General features: G+C 43.5%; 1 protein-coding gene and 1 long non-coding RNA gene across 7 annotated transcripts in view; both read left to right on the forward strand.

Annotated features, from left to right (window-relative positions):
• chd7 (chromodomain helicase DNA binding protein 7) overlaps positions 1–10,675 on the forward strand; it is a 116,746-nt gene extending 106,071 nt beyond the window's left edge. For 5 of the 6 annotated variants that reach the window (XM_061890611.1, XM_061890610.1, XM_061890609.1 and 2 more), the window contains 7 exons: positions 500–670; positions 741–968; positions 2,595–2,813; positions 2,876–3,016; positions 3,100–3,204; positions 5,895–6,057; positions 8,565–10,675. In XM_061890611.1, coding sequence (XP_061746595.1) covers positions 500–670; positions 741–968; positions 2,595–2,813; positions 2,876–3,016; positions 3,100–3,204; positions 5,895–6,057; positions 8,565–9,448 — 1,911 coding nt within the window. In that variant the 3' untranslated portion in view covers positions 9,449–10,675. The remainder of the gene's footprint in view (positions 1–499; positions 671–740; positions 969–2,594; positions 2,814–2,875; positions 3,017–3,099; positions 3,205–5,894; positions 6,058–8,564) is intronic. The other variant, XM_061890616.1, reaches the window with a different exon arrangement.
• A 732-nt stretch (positions 10,676–11,407) lies between these two features.
• LOC133544915 (uncharacterized) overlaps positions 11,408–17,500 on the forward strand; it is a 27,805-nt gene continuing 21,712 nt past the window's right edge. The window contains exons 1-3 of the long non-coding RNA XR_009804682.1: positions 11,408–11,628; positions 12,439–12,555; positions 15,436–15,536. This is a non-coding gene — a long non-coding RNA (uncharacterized LOC133544915). The remainder of the gene's footprint in view (positions 11,629–12,438; positions 12,556–15,435; positions 15,537–17,500) is intronic.

Raw genomic sequence — 17,500 nt, forward strand, 5'->3', positions numbered from 1 at the left:
CCTTTGTTACCACCCTTTGATCTTCTCAAGGACTTCCCCTTTAGATCACGTTTGCATGTTTCTCAGACACATCATTCAACTTTGTGTGTTTTTAAATTGGGCCGTTCACTACTAATCTCTCATCTGATCAGTCTATATCTGACACTGTAGTCCACTATCTGACACTGTAGTCCACTATCTGACACTGTAGTCCACTATCTGACACTGTAGTCCACTATCTGACACTGTAGTCCACTATCTGACGCTGTAGTCCACTATCTGACGCTGTAGTCCACTATCTGACGCTGTAGTCCACTATCTGACGCTGTAGTCCACTATCTGACGCTGTAGTCCACTATCTGACGCTGTAGTCCACTATCTGACGCTGTAGTCCACTATCTGACACTGTAGGTCCACTATCTGACACTGTAGTCCACTACCTGACACTGTAGTCGGGCATCTGACACTGTAGTCCACTACCTGACACTGTAGTCCAGCATCAGTGTATTGTGTGCTGCAGGACAACAACGCGGGCCTGACTGTGCCTCGCCAGAGGAGGAGAAGGAGGAGGAAGATTGAGATCGAGGCAGAAAGAGCAGCCAAGAGGCGGAACCTGATGGAGATGGTGGCTCAGCTGCGAGAGAGCCATGCCACCATGGAGTCCCAGAGTCAGGCCATAGATCTCACCAAGGTAGGATCCTAACACGCTTGCCAGACCGAGGAAGTCTGCATGAGCTAAAAGTGCTTGATGTTCCTCTCAGGGTATGCAACACAAGGCCTCCTCCTCCTTGGCCGGCTTCCCCGGGGCTCTGGCCACCAACCCCTCTTTCAAGGCCCAGATGGAGCTGCTGCAGCAAGTCCCGCCCTCAGGACACCGAGCCAATGGGGCGCTGGAGGCTGACCTCCCCATGATGAGAAGGAGGCGAGGACGCAGGAAAAATGTGGAGGGCCTGGAGCTGCTCTTCATGGGCAACAAAAGAACTGGAGGGGTATGTTCTACAAGCCAACACGCTCGCTTGAAATGAAGTCACTTGTATTGATAAAGTGCTGGAGAAAACAAAGTTAAGTCCATCCACTAAAAGCTTTTCTGAAAACCAAAGAGAGTCCACACAGTCAAAATCACAGAGGGACTGGTGCAAGGCTTTCCAGAGTCTGGGAGTTAGGCCTGGGTTCTCTGGGTTTTGGTATCTTTAGGAGACCCTGGCCTTAGGACCGAAGGCTGAAGTGTAGGGACTCAACAAACCAGCGATATACTGAGGGCACGGGAAGTCAGGACTAAAATCTTCAACTCTATGCAGAATTGGACTGGAAGCTCTGGTAGTGTGGACTTTTCTGGGTGCACCGCTCAGAAGTCTGGCAGCCGCAGTGGGTACCAAGTCTCTTTGGAGTTGTGCAAGTGAAAAGAGAATGACAATAGTCAATGAAAGATGAGATCATCCATGTCACATTTTGACTACACATGAGATTTCTCTGGTGATAGGACCAGTGGCCCTCCTAAGACTTGGACTGATCTGCTTTTAACATGTGCACCCAGACCACCAAGGGAGTTCTTGATCAGAGGAATCTTTTTATCGGGAGCAATGATCAGAGTTTACATTTTGTTAGAATCTATCTGAAGGAAATTGGAAGACTAGCAGTTATTGATTCAGTATAGACATTGGAATGAAATACTGTTTGGAAAGCCAGGTTGAGGGTGTCAGCTGTGGAAGGGGTCCCAGATGATTCAGGATAGACATTTGAATGAGATACTGTTTGGATGGCCAGGATGAGGATGAGGGTGTCAGCTGTGGAAGGGGTCCCAGATGATTCAGGATAGACATTTGAATGAGATACTGTTTGGATGACCAGGATGAGGATGACGAGGCCAAGGTGTCAGCTGTGGAAGGGGTTCCAGAGGATTCAGGATAGATATTTGAATGAGATACTGTTTGGATGATGAGGATGAGGATGAGGGTGTCAGCTGTGGAAGGGGTTCCAGATGATTCAGGATAGACATTTGAATGAGATACTGTTTGGATGACCAGGATGAGGGTGTCAGCTGTGGAAGGGGTCCCAGATGATTCAGGATAGACATTTGAATGAGATACTGTTTGGATGACCAGGATGAGGATGACGAGGCCAAGGTGCCAGCTGTGGAAGGGGTTCCAGAGGATTCAGGATAGACATTTGAATGAGATACTGTTTGGATGATGAGGATGAGGATGAAGGTGCCAGTTGTGGAAGGGGTTCCAGATGTTCAGTATAGACATTTGAATGAGATACTGTTTGGATGGCCAGGATGAGGATGAGTGTGCCAGTTGTGGAAGGGGTTCCAGATGATTCAGGATATATATTTGAATGAGATACTGTTTGGATGGCCAGGATGAAGATGACGAGGCCAAGGTGTCAGCTATGGAAGGGGTCCCAGATGATTCAGTATAGACATTGGAATGAGATACTGTTTGGATGGCCAGGATGAGGATGAGGGTGTCAGCTATGGAAGGGGTTCCAGATGATTCAGGATATATATTTGAATGAGATACTGTTTGGATGGCCAGGATGAGGGTGTCAGCTGTGGAAGGGGTTCCAGATGATTCAGGATATATATTTGAATGAGATACTGTTTGGATGGCCAGGATGAGGGTGACGGGGCCAAGGTGCCAGCTGTGGAAGGGGTCCCAGATGTCGCTCGTGCCCCAAGACCCAGTCTCCCAGTCTCGGAGCAGAGTCCCAGTGGAAGATCCCTTGCATCCGGCAGCGTGGAGGAGGAAGAGGCCGGCGTGTCCAACAAAGACCTGGGGGAGTGGCTGAGGCAGCACCCCACCTACACCATGGACATGTCTGCTTTTACACCAGTGAGTCTACTCTCACCTCCTCCCCTCTTTTATGCCTCGTCTAATCATCTCTTCTTCTGTAGAAGAACGAAGAGTTACTGCTGTCTCAGTTCTCCAAGCCTAAGCAAAAACGTCATCGCTGTCGAAACCCCAACAAAATCGACATCAACACCCTGACCGGAGACGAGAGGGTGCCCGTGGTCAACCGACGTAACGGACGCAAGGTAGGAACACCTCTCTACTTTACCTTCTTCTTCTTCTTCAGTTGTTCCCTTTCTCAAACTGAGGGCATGCTTTCTTCTTCTAGATGGGCGGAGCCATGGCCCCGCCCATGAAGGAACTTCCCAGATGGTTACTGGAGAACCCGGAATTTTCCATTGCACCAGACTGGACGGATATTGTCAAGCAGTCGGTTAGTAGCCAAAACATTTCCTTTTAATAGTCACACATTATGTCAACATCATGCATACTTTTAAAGTCATACATATATTTCAAAACAATTCTGTACTTGCTGTTAACATTTATATTTTTCTTATCTCGTTTTGCTGCTTCTTTTCTAACACAGGCCTTTATTAGTTTATTACGTTTATTCTGCGCTCCCTAAATGTTGCAATTTAATGTGACAAATAATTAAATAAATGTGTATTTCCCACAATGAAAGAACATTAGTACACAAAAGAAGCGCGCTAAATGAATAATAGTTTGCTTTGAACTGATGAAAAGCAATACAATTATACAGGATGCCACTAGCTTAATGCTAACATACCATAAATGATTCCCGGGCGCGGCACGGCGGCTGCTCACTGCTCCCCTCACTTCCCAGGGGGTGATCAAGGGGATGGGTCAAATGCAGAGGACAAATGTCACCACACCTAGTGTGTGTGTGACAATCATTGGTACTTTAACTTTAATTATACAATGGACTACCGAAAGAAAGTTAGCAGAGCCAGCTTGTATAAAATGAGATTTTACTGGAACAAAAATAAAACTAAATAGCAAGTGCATTTGTACTTGTCACATATATTCACCCAAGTGTGTGGAAGTGAATACTGAGCGCTAACTGCTTGTGACTAACTAACTGCAAATCATCACCATGAAGGTGAAGTCTTGCTGTATTGCAAGATCTTTACACATACTTTCACATTTCACCTATGGCAGTCTGACCATAACATGACATTCTAATATCGGGCTCTGGGTTTTAAAGTGAATTCAAATTATGCAAACCAGTAATAACCTGTGATTAATCATGATTATTCCAAGTGTAAAATTAGAATTGGTCCACATTCAAACGTGATTAGTCATGATTGATCCAAATTCAGAAGTGTGATTAATCAAAATACATAAGTGCGGTGAATCGAGATTAATCCAAATTTAAAAGTGTGATTAATACAAAATTCAAAAGAGTAATTAATCATATTTGATCCAACTTTAAAAGTGTGATCAATCAAGACAAATCCGAATTGGTGTGATTAATCAAGATTCTGAAGGCAAGTAAAATCAAGGTTTATCCCAATTCCAAACTGAGAATAATCCAACTTCAAAAGTGTGAATTGTCATGATTAATGCACATTCAAAAGTCAGATTACTCATGATTTATCCAAATACAAAAGTGATGAATCTAAATTCAAAAGTGTGATTAATCAAAATTCAGATTAATCAAGATTATTCACAATTTAAATGTGATTAATCCATTTCCAGTGTGAATAATCCCGATTGATTCAAAACATGATTAATCCACATTCAAAAGTGTGATTAATCAACAATAGTCCTAATTAAAAAGTGTGATTAATCCAAATTCCAAAGTGAGAATATTCTAACTTCCAAGGTGTGAATAATCATGGATAATACACATTCAAAAGTCTGATTACTCATGATTTATCCAAATACAAAAATGAAAAGTGTAATTAAACCAAAGTCATAATTCCGATTAATGATGATTAATTAGGGGTGCAACGGTACACAAAAATTTTGGTTCGGTACGTACCTCGGTTTAGAGGTCATGGTTTGATTCATTTTCAGTACAGTAAAAAAAACAACAAAATATAAATTTTTGGGTTATTTATTTACCAAATTTGTAAACAATGGCTTTATCCTTTTAACATTGGGAACATTTTAATAATTCTGCCCACGTTAATCCACATTAAACTGCCTCAAATTGTTGCTTAGATTAAATAAAATGACAAAACATTTCTTCTACATATAAAAAGTGCAACATTAAAACAGTTTCAAGTCAACTCATCATGCTTAATTTATTACAGCATTTGGGAAGCCTGTAGTTGACTTTTATTATGTAAATGTTATATTTTTATCAACATGTGATAGCAGGGACCCTGCTATTCAAAGCTTTTCTGTCCCTAAAACACACATCGCAAAATAAGCTAACATTACGCTAAAAGCTAATTAGCCTTCACCTCAAGCCAGAACTGCGAGCGAGCTGAGCTGCAGTTTAGGTTTCTAGAAGGTCAACGGGCTCATAGTGATGTTAGTAGTAGTTGACTGGGAGGTGTTTATTATCATTTGGGGAGAGTACGCCGCCTTATGCTCACCTGCTAAACACCTATCTGCTCAACGCTGAAGCATTTACTACATGTGCTCTGAATACACACTGCTGATTGGCTGTTCCCGCTATATATGTAACCAATCAGATGGTTGTGTGGGCGGGACAATGCTGGGTGCTGACACAGAGGCAGAAGAAGCAAAGCAGCTTGTTAAGACTTTAGCTTAGAAACTCTTACGTTACACCCCCGTTTGGAACTGAAACCCCCGTACCGAAAAAGTTCAATACAAACTCATGTAGCCTTCCACCCCTGTGATTAATCCATCTTCAGGTGTCTTCTAATCAAGACTCAGCCAAACTCAAGTGTGATCAATCAGGATTAAACCCAAATAAAATGTGATTAATCCAAATTCAAAAGTGACTAATCCAATTTTTTTTTTGTGTGTGAATAATCCTGGTGAATTGAAATTGAAATGTGATTAACATTAATTGAAACTCAAAAGTGTGATTAATGAAGAATAATCCTATTTAAAAAGTGTGATTCATGTAAATTCAAGTGTGAATAAGGAAGATGAATGAAAGTGTGATTGACCTCATGTCTGCAGGGCTTCCTGCCAGAGGCCATGTTTGACCGGCTGCTGACGGGCCCCGTGGTCAGGGAGGAGGGCGTCCGACGCCGTGGACGGCGACCCAAATCTGAGATCGCCAAGGCGGCGGCCCAGGTGGCGGCGGCACAGGCTGCCCAGGCCACCGCCGCGTCCTCTGCAGGCAAGTGGGCGTGGCATCATGCTTGCTTGAAGTGGGCGTGGCATCTTGTCTTGTCTCCTGTTGCTAGAAGTGGGCGTGGCATCAGGGTTGCTTGAAGTGGGCGTGTCATCTTGTCTTGTCTCCTCTTGCTTCAAGTCCTCCATCTTGTCTTGTCCATCGTGTCACCGCGTCTTGTCTCCTGTTGCTCCTAGTGGGCGTGTCATCATGGCGTCTTGTCTCCTGTTGCTAGAAGTGGGCGTGTCATCATGGTGTCTTGTCTCCTGTTGCTAGAAGTGGGCGTGTCATCATGGTGTCTTGTCTCCTGTTGCTATAAGTGGGCGTGTCATGGCGTCTTGTCTCCTGTTGCTAGAAGTGGGCGTGTCATCATGGCGTCTTGTCTCCTGTTCCTATAAGTGGGCGTGTCATCATGGCGTCTTGTCTCCTGTTGCTAGAAGTGGGCGTGTCATCATGGCGTCTTGTCTCCTGTTGCTATAAGTGGGCGTGTCATCATGGCGTCTTGTCTTCTGTTGCTAAAAGTGGGCGTGTCATCTTGACTTGTCTCCTGTTGCTAGAAGTGGGCGTGTCATCATGGCGTCTTGTCTCCTGTTGCTAGAAGTGGGCGTGTCATCATGGTGTCTTGTCTCCTGTTGCTAGAAGTGGGCGTGTCATCTTGTCTTGTCTCCTGTTGCTAGAAGTGGGCGTGTCATCATGGCGTCTTGTCTCCTGTTGCTATAAGTGGGCGTGTCATCATGGCGTCTTGTCTCCTGTTGCTATAAGTGGGCGTGTCATCATGGCGTCTTGTCTTCTGTTGCTAAAAGTGGGCGTGTCATCTTGTCTTGTCTCCTGTTGCTAGAAGTGGGCGTGTCATCATGGCGTCTTGTCTCCTGTTGCTAGAAGTGGGCGTGTCATCATGGTGTCTTGTCTCCTGTTGCTAGAAGTGGGCGTGTCATCTTGTCTTGTCTCCTGTTGCTAGAAGTGTGCGTGTCATCATGGTGTCTTGTCTCCTGTTGCTAGAAGTGGGCGTGTCATCTTGTCTTGTCTCCTGTTGCTCCTAGTGGGCGTGTCATCATGGTGTCTTGTCTCCTGTTGCTAGAAGTGGGCGTGTCATCTTGTCTTGTCTCCTGTTGCTCCTAGTGGGCGTGTCATCATGGCGTCTTGTCTCCTGTTGCTAGAAGTGGGCGTGTCATCTTGTCTTGTCTCCTGTTGCTATAAGTGGGCGTGTCATCTTGTCTTGTCTCCTGTTGCTAGAAGTGCGCGTGTCATCATGGCGTCTTGTCTCCTGTTGCTAGAAGTGGGCGTGTCATCTTGTCTTGTCTCCTGTTGCTAGAAGTGGGCGTGTCATCATGGCGTCTTGTCTCCTGTTGCTAGAAGTGGGCATTTCGCCATGGTTGCTTGAAGTGGGCGGGGCATCTTGTCTTGTCTCTTGCTTCAAGTTGTCCATCTTGTCTTGTCCATCGTGTCATCATGGCGTCTTGTCTCCTGTTGCTAGAAGTGGGCGTGTCATCATGGCGTCTTGAAGTGGGCGTGTCATCTTGTCTTGTCTCCTCTTGCTTCAAGTCGTCCATCTTGTCTTGTCCATCGTGTCACCGTGTCATGTCTCCTGTTGCTAGAAGTGGGCGTGTCATCATGGCGTCTTGAAGTGGGCGTGTCATCTTGTCTTGTCTCCTCTTGCTTCAAGTCGTCCATCTTGTCTTGTCCATCGTGTCACCGTGTCATGTCTCCTGTTGCTAGAAGTGGGCGTGTCATCATGGCGTCTTGAAGTGGGCGTGTCATCTTGTCTTGTCTCCTCTTGCTTCAAGTCCTCCATCTTGTCTTGTCCATCGTGTCATCATGGTGTCTTGTCTCCTGTTGCTAGAAGTGGGCGTGTCGTCATGGTTGCTTGAAGTGGGCGTGTCATCATGGTGTCTTGTCTCCTGTTGCTAGAAGTGGGCGTGTCGTCATGGTTGATTGAAGTGGGCGTGTCATCTTGTCTTGTCTCCTCTTGCTTCAAGTCCTCCATCTTGTCTCCTGTTGCTAGAAGTGGGCGTGTCATCATGGCGTCTTGTCTCCTGTTGCTAGAAGTGGGCGTGTCATCATGGCGTCTTGTCTCCTGTTGCTAGAAGTGGGCGTGTCATCATGGCGTCTTGTCTCCTGTTGCTATAAGTGGGCGTGTCATCATGGCGTCTTGTCTCCTGTTGCTAGAAGTGGGCGTGTCATCATGGTTGCTTGAAGTGGGCGTGTCATCTTGTCTTGTCTCCTCTTGCTTCAAGTCGTCCATCTTGTCTTGTCCATCGTGTCACCGTGTCATGTCTCCTGTTGCCCCTAGTGGGCGTGGCATCATGGCGTCTTGTCTCCTGTTGCCCCTAGTGGGCGTGTCATCATGGCGTCTTGTCTCCTGTTGCCCCTAGTGGGCGTGTCATCATGGCATCTTGTCTCCTGTTGACCCTAGTGGGCGTGGCATCATGGCGTCTTGTCTCCTGTTGCTCCTAGTGGGCGTGTCCCCTTGCTTTGTCCGGCGTGTGACGCGGGTGTGATGTTGTGTCCCGCAGGAGGAGGCATCAACCCCCTGCTGCTCAACAGTCTGTTTGGAGGCATGGACCTCAGCCTGCAGTCTCTCCAGTTAGCTGCGGGCCTCATGGCCTTCCCCGCACCCACCGACCCCAAGCAGGCCGCCTCCATGCTGCCCCTCATGCTGCCCGCCATGGGGGCGCTCCCCAACATGTTTGGCCTGGGCGGCCTGTTCCAGAGCAACTTGGCCTCCAACTCCGCCTCAGCCTCCACCTCCGCCTCCGCCTCCGCCAACACCAACGGCACCGCTGACGGCGAGGCGGAAGACGGCAGCGCGTCGAAGAGGAAGGAAGAGGACAAAGATGGAGGTGAGGAGGTTGAGGAGGAGGAGGCAGACGATGGCAATGAGGGAAAAAATATTGCAAAGAAGAAGAAAAGCCAGAAGGAGGACGAGGAGGAGGCGGAGAAATCCCAAAGCAACATGCCAGATAGTGATCCTGCGGCCATCAACAGTGACGCCGCCGCCTTGCTGGCTGCCGCCGGCATGTCCGCCAATTCTCTGGCGTTCAACCCTTTCCTCCTCTCCACCATGGCGCCCGGCCTCCTCTACCCCTCCATGTTCTTACCTCCGGGCCTGGGCGGCCTCGGCCTGCCTGGCTTCCCCAGCACCTCCACTCTGGCCGACCTCCAGAGCGCCATAGGGGTACTGGGGGGCAACGCCCTGGCCGCCAACCCCAACAGGGACAACAACAACGACGACGCAGCGGGGCAGCAAGCGGTGGCACAGGAGGAGGAAGAGGAGGAGGAGGAGGAGGAGGCGCGGGGAGCAGAAGGAGACCTAACCGAGGAGAGAGCAGCTGCAACAGAGACCAGGAGCCAAGAATCTCTTGTGGAGGAGGCGGGGCCATCTCCACACCAGGACTAAAGTGACCCCTGACCTCTGCCACCTTTACTCATCTAGCCTATGTTCTTTCTTTCTGGGCCAGGTGTGTTACCTGAGAGGCAGCATTAAGTTAAATCTTTAGTCTAGTCAGGGAAAATCCTCTCTTGCTCAAAGACTGTCGGCCAGTTTTCATCTTCCAGTAGTGCTTCTCTTCTAGGACGTCTTCAGAGGAGGAAGGCCAGTGCGGGCGAGCTCATGTAGCCAACGCTTCTCCACACACACACACACACACACACACACACACACACACACACACACACACACGCTGCCCTCGTACTGTTACCCAGTCACACACTGTTTGAATTCCAGTCTTTCCACTGCCGGTCTTGGATCCTTGTGTGAAGGATCCTCAGGGAGACCCTTTTCCAGGTGGCCCAGTTCTACGTTCCGTCACGTCCTGCTACTTTCCAACACGCTTGAAGACTTTAGTCCCACACTGACACCAGACCTGCCAGACCAGGACTGAAACACAACGTGCTTCGAAGTCAATGAAGTTCAGCTTCTTTTTCTTTTTTTTTTTTTCTTCTTTATTTTGAAATAGTTGAAAAGCGAGCGTGGTGCTGGCTTTGTGAAGCTGCTGTTGAGACAAAGCCAGCACCACGCCACCTTCAAATACTTTTAACTACATTCAAAGACAAATTGTGTCCATCTTAAAAGCATTCACTACCACCGCCAGCCCAGCACACACACACACACACACACACACACACACACTAGTGTGTGTCATGCTGAGACAGCAATAACTATGGCAGCTTTTGAATGTTCCAACATAACTCGCCCAACACACACACACACACACGCAGACTGTATGAATTAACCACAAGTGTCGTATTAAAGAACTCAAAAACTGTAACTGATAAGTACTGCAATCAATTTTGTCTCACTTTGTTCCTGTTGATGCACTGGTGTTCAAATAATCAGGTACCTTTATTACTTAGCTACTTTTCTTGGAGATAAATGGACTTTTTGTTACTTTTAGCCAGCAAGCTGAAGAGCATTACCTCAAAATTCTTATCTAGCCTTGAAGTTTACAGACTTATAATGTAAATGTTTTTTTTTCGTTTTTTTTTCTTATTTCATTTTTGTTTTCCTTTTCTTTTTTTGGGTGTGTCGTTTTTTGTTTTTGTTTTTGGAGACATCATGTATGATGAATTGTAGCTATGATGCTTTTAATAAAAGTGAATCATGATATTCGCCTAGGAAACCAAAGCACCGCCTCGGTCTTTTTTGCACTTTGTATTCCTCAACATACGCAAACACGAGAAGCAAATGATTCTATTCATCAAAATACACAAAACATGACATTCTATTAGGGCAAGAAACAGGATTTTATTCTTCAATATACACAAACATTACATTTTGTTTGGACAAGTATTATTCATCAGTTAACACAAACTACATTCTATTAGGGCAAGAAACAGGATTTTATTCATCAATTTACAAACACTATATTCTGTTAGGTAAAGAAACAGATAATTTTATTCTTCAATTCACACAAACACTACATTCTATTAGGACAAGAAAAACATTGTTTTATTCATCAATTTACACAAACTACATTCTATTAGGTAAAGAAACAGATAATTGTATTCATCAATTTACACAAACACTACATTCTATTAGGACAAGAAGCAAATAATTTAGGGGCACCGCGATATAAAAATGTCACATCACGGTTTTTGTGGTTTTAGTGAATATCCTCAAGTACTTTCACACTAAAATATTTGAGCCAGGATGTTTAAAACAAATTGGGCAGAATAATTTCACATAGTGTTCTGGCTTCTTAAGAACAATGTTACTGATTCTTTACATGTCTTCAGTTGTAATTATGAAATATTGTTCTGGGGTTTTTTAAGTTTTATTTTTTTGTAGCGGGCATTTGTTTTTCGTGATAAACGAGTTTCCGGTGCGTCACTTCCTGTTTATCTGACGTCACGCGAGTTCACGTCTGGTTATTAATTGCCCAAACAAAAGATCGCTTTTGCCCGAAAATAGCTGAGTTTATAGTTTAATGTACACTTGAACTGTTTAGTTAGTCAGGCAGCAATGCGTTTATGTTCATTTATCTTTTACTTTGTCATTTTCTAACGAGGAAAGACGTCTCGTACTCGTCAGTTAGCATTGAAGCTAGCTGACGAGCTAGCTGTGAATATCGCCAACCTGTGAGTTTAAATCAAAGTGTTTTTAATCACAGTTTTACCAGAAATGTAGAACACTTCAACTCAACATTATTAATCATTAAGAGTCGTACTGCCGCAGTGTACCTTTTGTCGTTACATCCCTAACATGTTTGAAGGAAGTTGCTTAGTTCTAAGAAAGTTGTAATGCTGCAAAAATGGAGGGAAAAAACATGTAATATACTTTTGTCAAAGTTAATAAGTTAATGCATGCGATTTATCACTAAAAAAGATGGCATTAATTGCGCACTTTATTTTGACAGCGCCTACTTTGGCGGAATGTTACCTGGAATGCAGCACAGCTGTGACGCGGTCAGTGATCAGGTCAAAGCCTCCGCCAGGAACTTAAAGGCCTGCTGAAATGAGATGTTCTTATTCAAAGGGGGATAGCAGCTCCATTCTATGTGTCATACTTCATCATTTCCCGATATTTTTGCTGAAAGGATTTAGTAGAGAACATCCACGATAAAGTTCGCAACTTTTAGTCGCTAATAAAAGAGCCTTGCCTGCACCAGAAGTAACAGACAATTCACGAGTTGTGGAGCTCCTCACATTGTTTACAATCATGGCCACGAGCAGCTAGAGCGATTCGGACCGAGAAAGTGACGATTTCCCAATTAATTTGAGCGAGGATGAAAGATTTTTGGATGAGGAAAGTGAGAGTGAAGAAAAAGAAAAAAAAGTTAAAAAAAAAAAAGAAAAAAAAGACAGGGCAGTGGGAGTGATTCAAATGTTATTAGACACATTTACTAGGATGATTCTGGAAAATCCCTTATATGCTTATTGTGTTACTAGAGATTATATGGCAGTACCTGAAAGTCGGAGGGGTGTGGCCACAGGTGTGGTGACCGCCAGTGTCTTTGAGGGAAGCCATGCAGCTGCAGGAGGACGCAAGCTCCACTCATGACTAAGGTAAGAGCCTACTTATTACCACAATTTTCTCACCGAATCCTGCCAGTTGACATGTGGTTGGGATCCATGTTCGCTTGACCGCTCTGTTCCATAGGAATGTAAACAAGGAAACACCGGCTATGTTTGTGTTGCAAAGGCGGCCGCAATACACCGCTTCCCACCTACATCTTTCTTCTTTGATATCTCCATTATTAATTGAACAAATTGCAAAAGATTCAGCAACACAGATGTCCAGAATACTGTGTACCTATGTGATTAAAGCAGACTACTTTTAGCTGGGATCGGGCTGGAAAAAAATGTCCGCTACAACCGGTGACGTCACGCGTCATCATAAGTGTCATCATACCGCGACGTTTTCAACAAGATAGATCGCGCAAAATGTAAAATTGCAATTTAGTAAACTAAAGCGGGTGTATTGGCATGTGTTGCAATGTTAATATTTCATCATTGATATATAAACTATCAGACTGCGTGGTCGCTAGTAGTGGCTTTCAGTAGGACTTTCAGGCTGCTATCGGTGATACTTTTTGAAAATATACCTGCTAAAATCTACAAGGTAGTTTATTTCAAATGAAATATAACATAAACATATTTATCTCCAACTCCAAAGTGTATGAAGGGAAGTGGCATGAATAACAGTATAGCCGAGCAGATAAACCAGAAAAAAGTGGAGAAAAATCATACAATGTACAAAAAATGGTGTTTTGAACCATAACAAAAGAAAACTAATAAAATAAATGAATTATTCAGAATTACTGTTGGAATAAAAAGTAATTCACACTTGAGCTCCATCCATCCATTTCCTACCGCTTATTCCCTTTGGGGTTGCGGGGGACACTGGTGCTTATCTCAGCTACAATGGGGTGGAAGGCGGGGTAAGTTGAGCGCCATAAACATGAAAATACTGAGGCGTCTAACAATGTCTCATTGGCAAGTTGACTTCCTTTTTCAAACTGCGCTCTTGTTAAAGGGGAACATTATCACCAAACCTATGTAAGCGTCAATATATACCTTGATGGTGCAGAAAAAAGACCATCTATTTTTTTAACCAATTTCCGAACTCTAAATGGGTGAATTTTGGCAAATTAAACGCCTTTCTGTTTATTGGTCTTTTAACGTTCTGACGTCACCGAGGTAACACACCCGCCATTTTCATTTTCACATTACAAACACCGGGTCTCAGCTCTGTTATTTTCCGTTTTTTTGACTATTTTTTGTAACCTTGGAGACATCATGCCTGGTGGGTGTGTTGTCGGAGGGTGTAACAACACTAACAGGGAGGGATTCAAGTTGCACCACTGGCAAGAAATCTGCCGCCAGACCCCCATTGAATGTGCCAGAGTGTCTTCACATTTGACCGGCGATGCTAAGACAGACATGACACAGAGATGTATGGATAACCTGCAGATGCATTTGCAACCATTAAGTCAACCAAATCACAAAGGTGAGTTTTGTTGATGTTGTTGACTTATGTGCTAATCAGACATATTTGGTCACGACATGACTGCCAGCTAATCGATGCTAACATGCTACGCTAATCGATGCTAACATGCTATTTACGCTAGCTGTATGTACATTTGAAACTAGATACCCACATTTAATGCGAAACAAACACTTACCAATCGACGGATTTAAGTTGCTCCAGTGTCACAAGATGCAAAAGTCCTGATCGTTTGGTCCGCACATTTTACCGGCGATGCTAATAAGGCAGCCATGCTATGGGCCACTTCATTAGGTACACCCACGCTATGGCCGAATAGCGTCAATAGCTATTCGCTCAATAGCTTCAATTTCTTCTTCAATTTCGTTTTCGCTGTCTGCCTCCATACTTCGACCATCTGTTTCAATACATGCGTAATCTGTTGAATCGCTTAAGCCGCTGAAATCCGAGTCTGAATCCGAGCTAATGTCGCTATATCTTGCTGTGGTAACCGCCATGTTGTTTGTATTGGCAGCACTGTGTGACGTCACAGGGAAATGGACAGTCCCATCGCAAATAGCGAACATCAACAACTTTAAAGCTTTTTTTAGGGATATTCCGGGACCGGTAAAATTTTGAAAAAAATTTCAAAAAATACAAAAAGCCACTGGGAACTGATTTTTATTGTTTTTAACCCTTTTGAAATTGTGATAATGTTCCCCTTTAATGACAGACCACCAGTAGCAGTCCTACTAAAGTACGTCTACAGCAGTGGTTCTTAACCTGGGTTCCATGGAACCCTAAAGGTTCACTCAGTCGGCCTCAGGGGTTCACCAAGCCTCCGTCCAAACCTGACTAAATAACTTCAATGTTTTATTATTATAATCAAATGACAGCAATAATTTCCATGAGATTATTTTCTAATATAAGTGTTTTGGCTTACTTATAATGACAAAACAAACATTGTTTTTCATGATCTCTGTACAAGGTGAGGTTGGAAATAATATGTACGCCTTTCAGATCACGCATTTAGGTCACACTAAGACATTCACATCTTGCACAATGAGATGTAAACATGGGATCATGTGTACATTCCTTTAACTTTCTGTTTGTAAAATATATCTATTAGTTTTTATTTAATTTAGTAACATCTTTTAATTAAGAAAAAACATTTTATTTTTCAACAAAGGGTTCAGTGAATGCGCATATGAAACTAACGGGGTTCAGTACCTGCAACAAGGTTAAGAACCACTGCTCTACAGCTACATTCCCCCCAAAGTAGAAACTGTCATTGTAGCCTCAATTTGCCATCTTCCTCCCTCTATCCTTCTCCCTTAGAATTGGAAGAAATGAGTGAAATACTTTGGTAAGAAGAAAGACAATCAGAAACATATTCTGTACATTTTGTCTTCCACACGTTTTTGTATGAACTTTGCCATTTCTTCTTGGATTTGGAGCAGAAAGAGCAGTAAACACCAAGCGGAGGACTGCTTCACGCTGGCAGAAGAAGACACAAGCTTGGCCTTGGACACCGTCGCTCAACAAGCAGAAGAAAAAGAAGGTAAGCTGTTACTATTCTGTTTTGACTCCTCTTCTACTGACTTTTTTAAATGCTGGAATTGTAGTCTGAGTTGAGTTTTAACAGTGCGTGAGGAAATGCTAAAAGACAACATAAATATGCTCTATTTTTCTTCAAGAGAAATTCACATTTCTAGCAATTCCAGACAAATGTTTCAAAAACAGAAATGACCTCAAACCACAAACAAACCCAATCAAAGTAAGAAAACAGTAAAAATGCAGGCTCAACAACAAACTGCAGGATAGAAATAATGCACGTTCACAGAACTAAACCAGTTAGTTAAGAATGGCAGACCTTTAAAGTCCTGCGCAGTATCCACCTTTATAGACCTGAGAAATATCTATCTTTAAAGACCTGATCAGTATCCATTTTTAAAGTGCTGATGAATATCTATCTTTAAAGACCTGATCAGTATCCATTTTTAAAGTGCTGATGAATATCTATCTTTAAAGACCTGATCAGTATCCATTTTTCAAGACCTTAGCATTATCTTTCCTTACAGACCTGAGCAGTATCCACCTTTTAAAGACCTGAGCAGTATCCACCTTTAAAGACCTGAGCAGTATCTATCTTTAAAGACCTGATCAGTATCCGTTTTTAAAGACCTGAGATTTATCTGTCTTTAAAGACCTGATAAATATCTATCTTTAAAGACCTGATCAGTATCCATTTTTAAGACCTGAGTATTATCTATCTTTAGAGACCTGAGCAGTATCTATCTTTAAAGACCTGATCAGTATCCATTTTTAAAGACCTGAGTATTATCTATCTTTAGAGACCTGAGCAGTATCTATCTTTAAAGACCTGATCAGTATCCATTTTTAAAGACCTGAGATTTATCTGTCTTTAAAGACCTGATAAATATCTATCTTTAAAGACCTGATTAGTATCCATTTTTAAAGTGCTGATGAATATCTATCTTTAAAGACCTGATCAGTATCCATTTTTAAAGACCTGAGTATTATCTATCTTTAGAGACCTGACCAGTATCCTTAGTGTGTGTGAGCTGGTGTGTGTAAGAGGGCGGGGCATAAGACACTCACTGAAGGGGCGTGTGTTTAAGAGGGCGGGGCATAAGACACTCAGTGAGGGGGTGTGTGTAAGAGGGCGGGGCATAAAACACTCAGTGAGGGTGGGGGTGAAAGAGGGCGGGGCTTAAAGACACTCAGTGAGGGGGCGTGTGAAAGAGGGCGGGGCTTAAAGACACTCGTGAGGGGGCGTGTGAAAGAGGGCGGGGCTTAAGACAGATTGTATGTAGTGAAAGAGAGAGGTGCGATGACATCAGAAAGTAGAATCCATGTTGTCATGTCTACATTTTTGTGACATCCATCCATCCTTTTTTCTACTGCTTGTCCCTTTGGGGGTGGCAGGGGGTGCTGGAGCCTATCCCAGCTGCATACTTTACACAATGTCTCTTTTGGAGGCTGTAATGACTGGAAGTACTTTTATTACAGCTTGTTCCTTCTATGAAATCTGCCTAGCAACAAGTGACATTGTAACCTCCTGTTTATCATCTCTATTCAATGCTCTCTTTTGTTCTTTAACATATATATTTATACTATATTTACATATTCATACTATATACTATATTTACATATTCATATGATACTCTATAGCAGTGGTTGTCAAATGGGGGTACTTGAAGGTATGCCAAGGGGTACGGGAGATTTTTTTAAAAATATTCTAAAAATAGCAACAATTCAAAATCCTTTATAAATATATTTATTGAATAATACTTGAACAAAATATGAATGTAAGTTGATCAAGTGTGAAAAGAAATACAACAATGCAATATTCTGTGTTGACAGCTACATTTTTTGTGGACATGTTCCATAAATATTGATGTTAAAGATGTATTTTTTTGTGAAGAAATGTTTATAAGTAAGTTGATGGATGTCTATTACAATCCCCAAAGAGGGCTCTTTAAGTTGATGATTACTTCTATG

This window comes from Nerophis ophidion, linkage group LG28, assembly GCF_033978795.1.
Source record: "Nerophis ophidion isolate RoL-2023_Sa linkage group LG28, RoL_Noph_v1.0, whole genome shotgun sequence".
In the NCBI taxonomy this organism is placed as follows: Eukaryota; Metazoa; Chordata; class Actinopteri; order Syngnathiformes; family Syngnathidae; genus Nerophis; species Nerophis ophidion.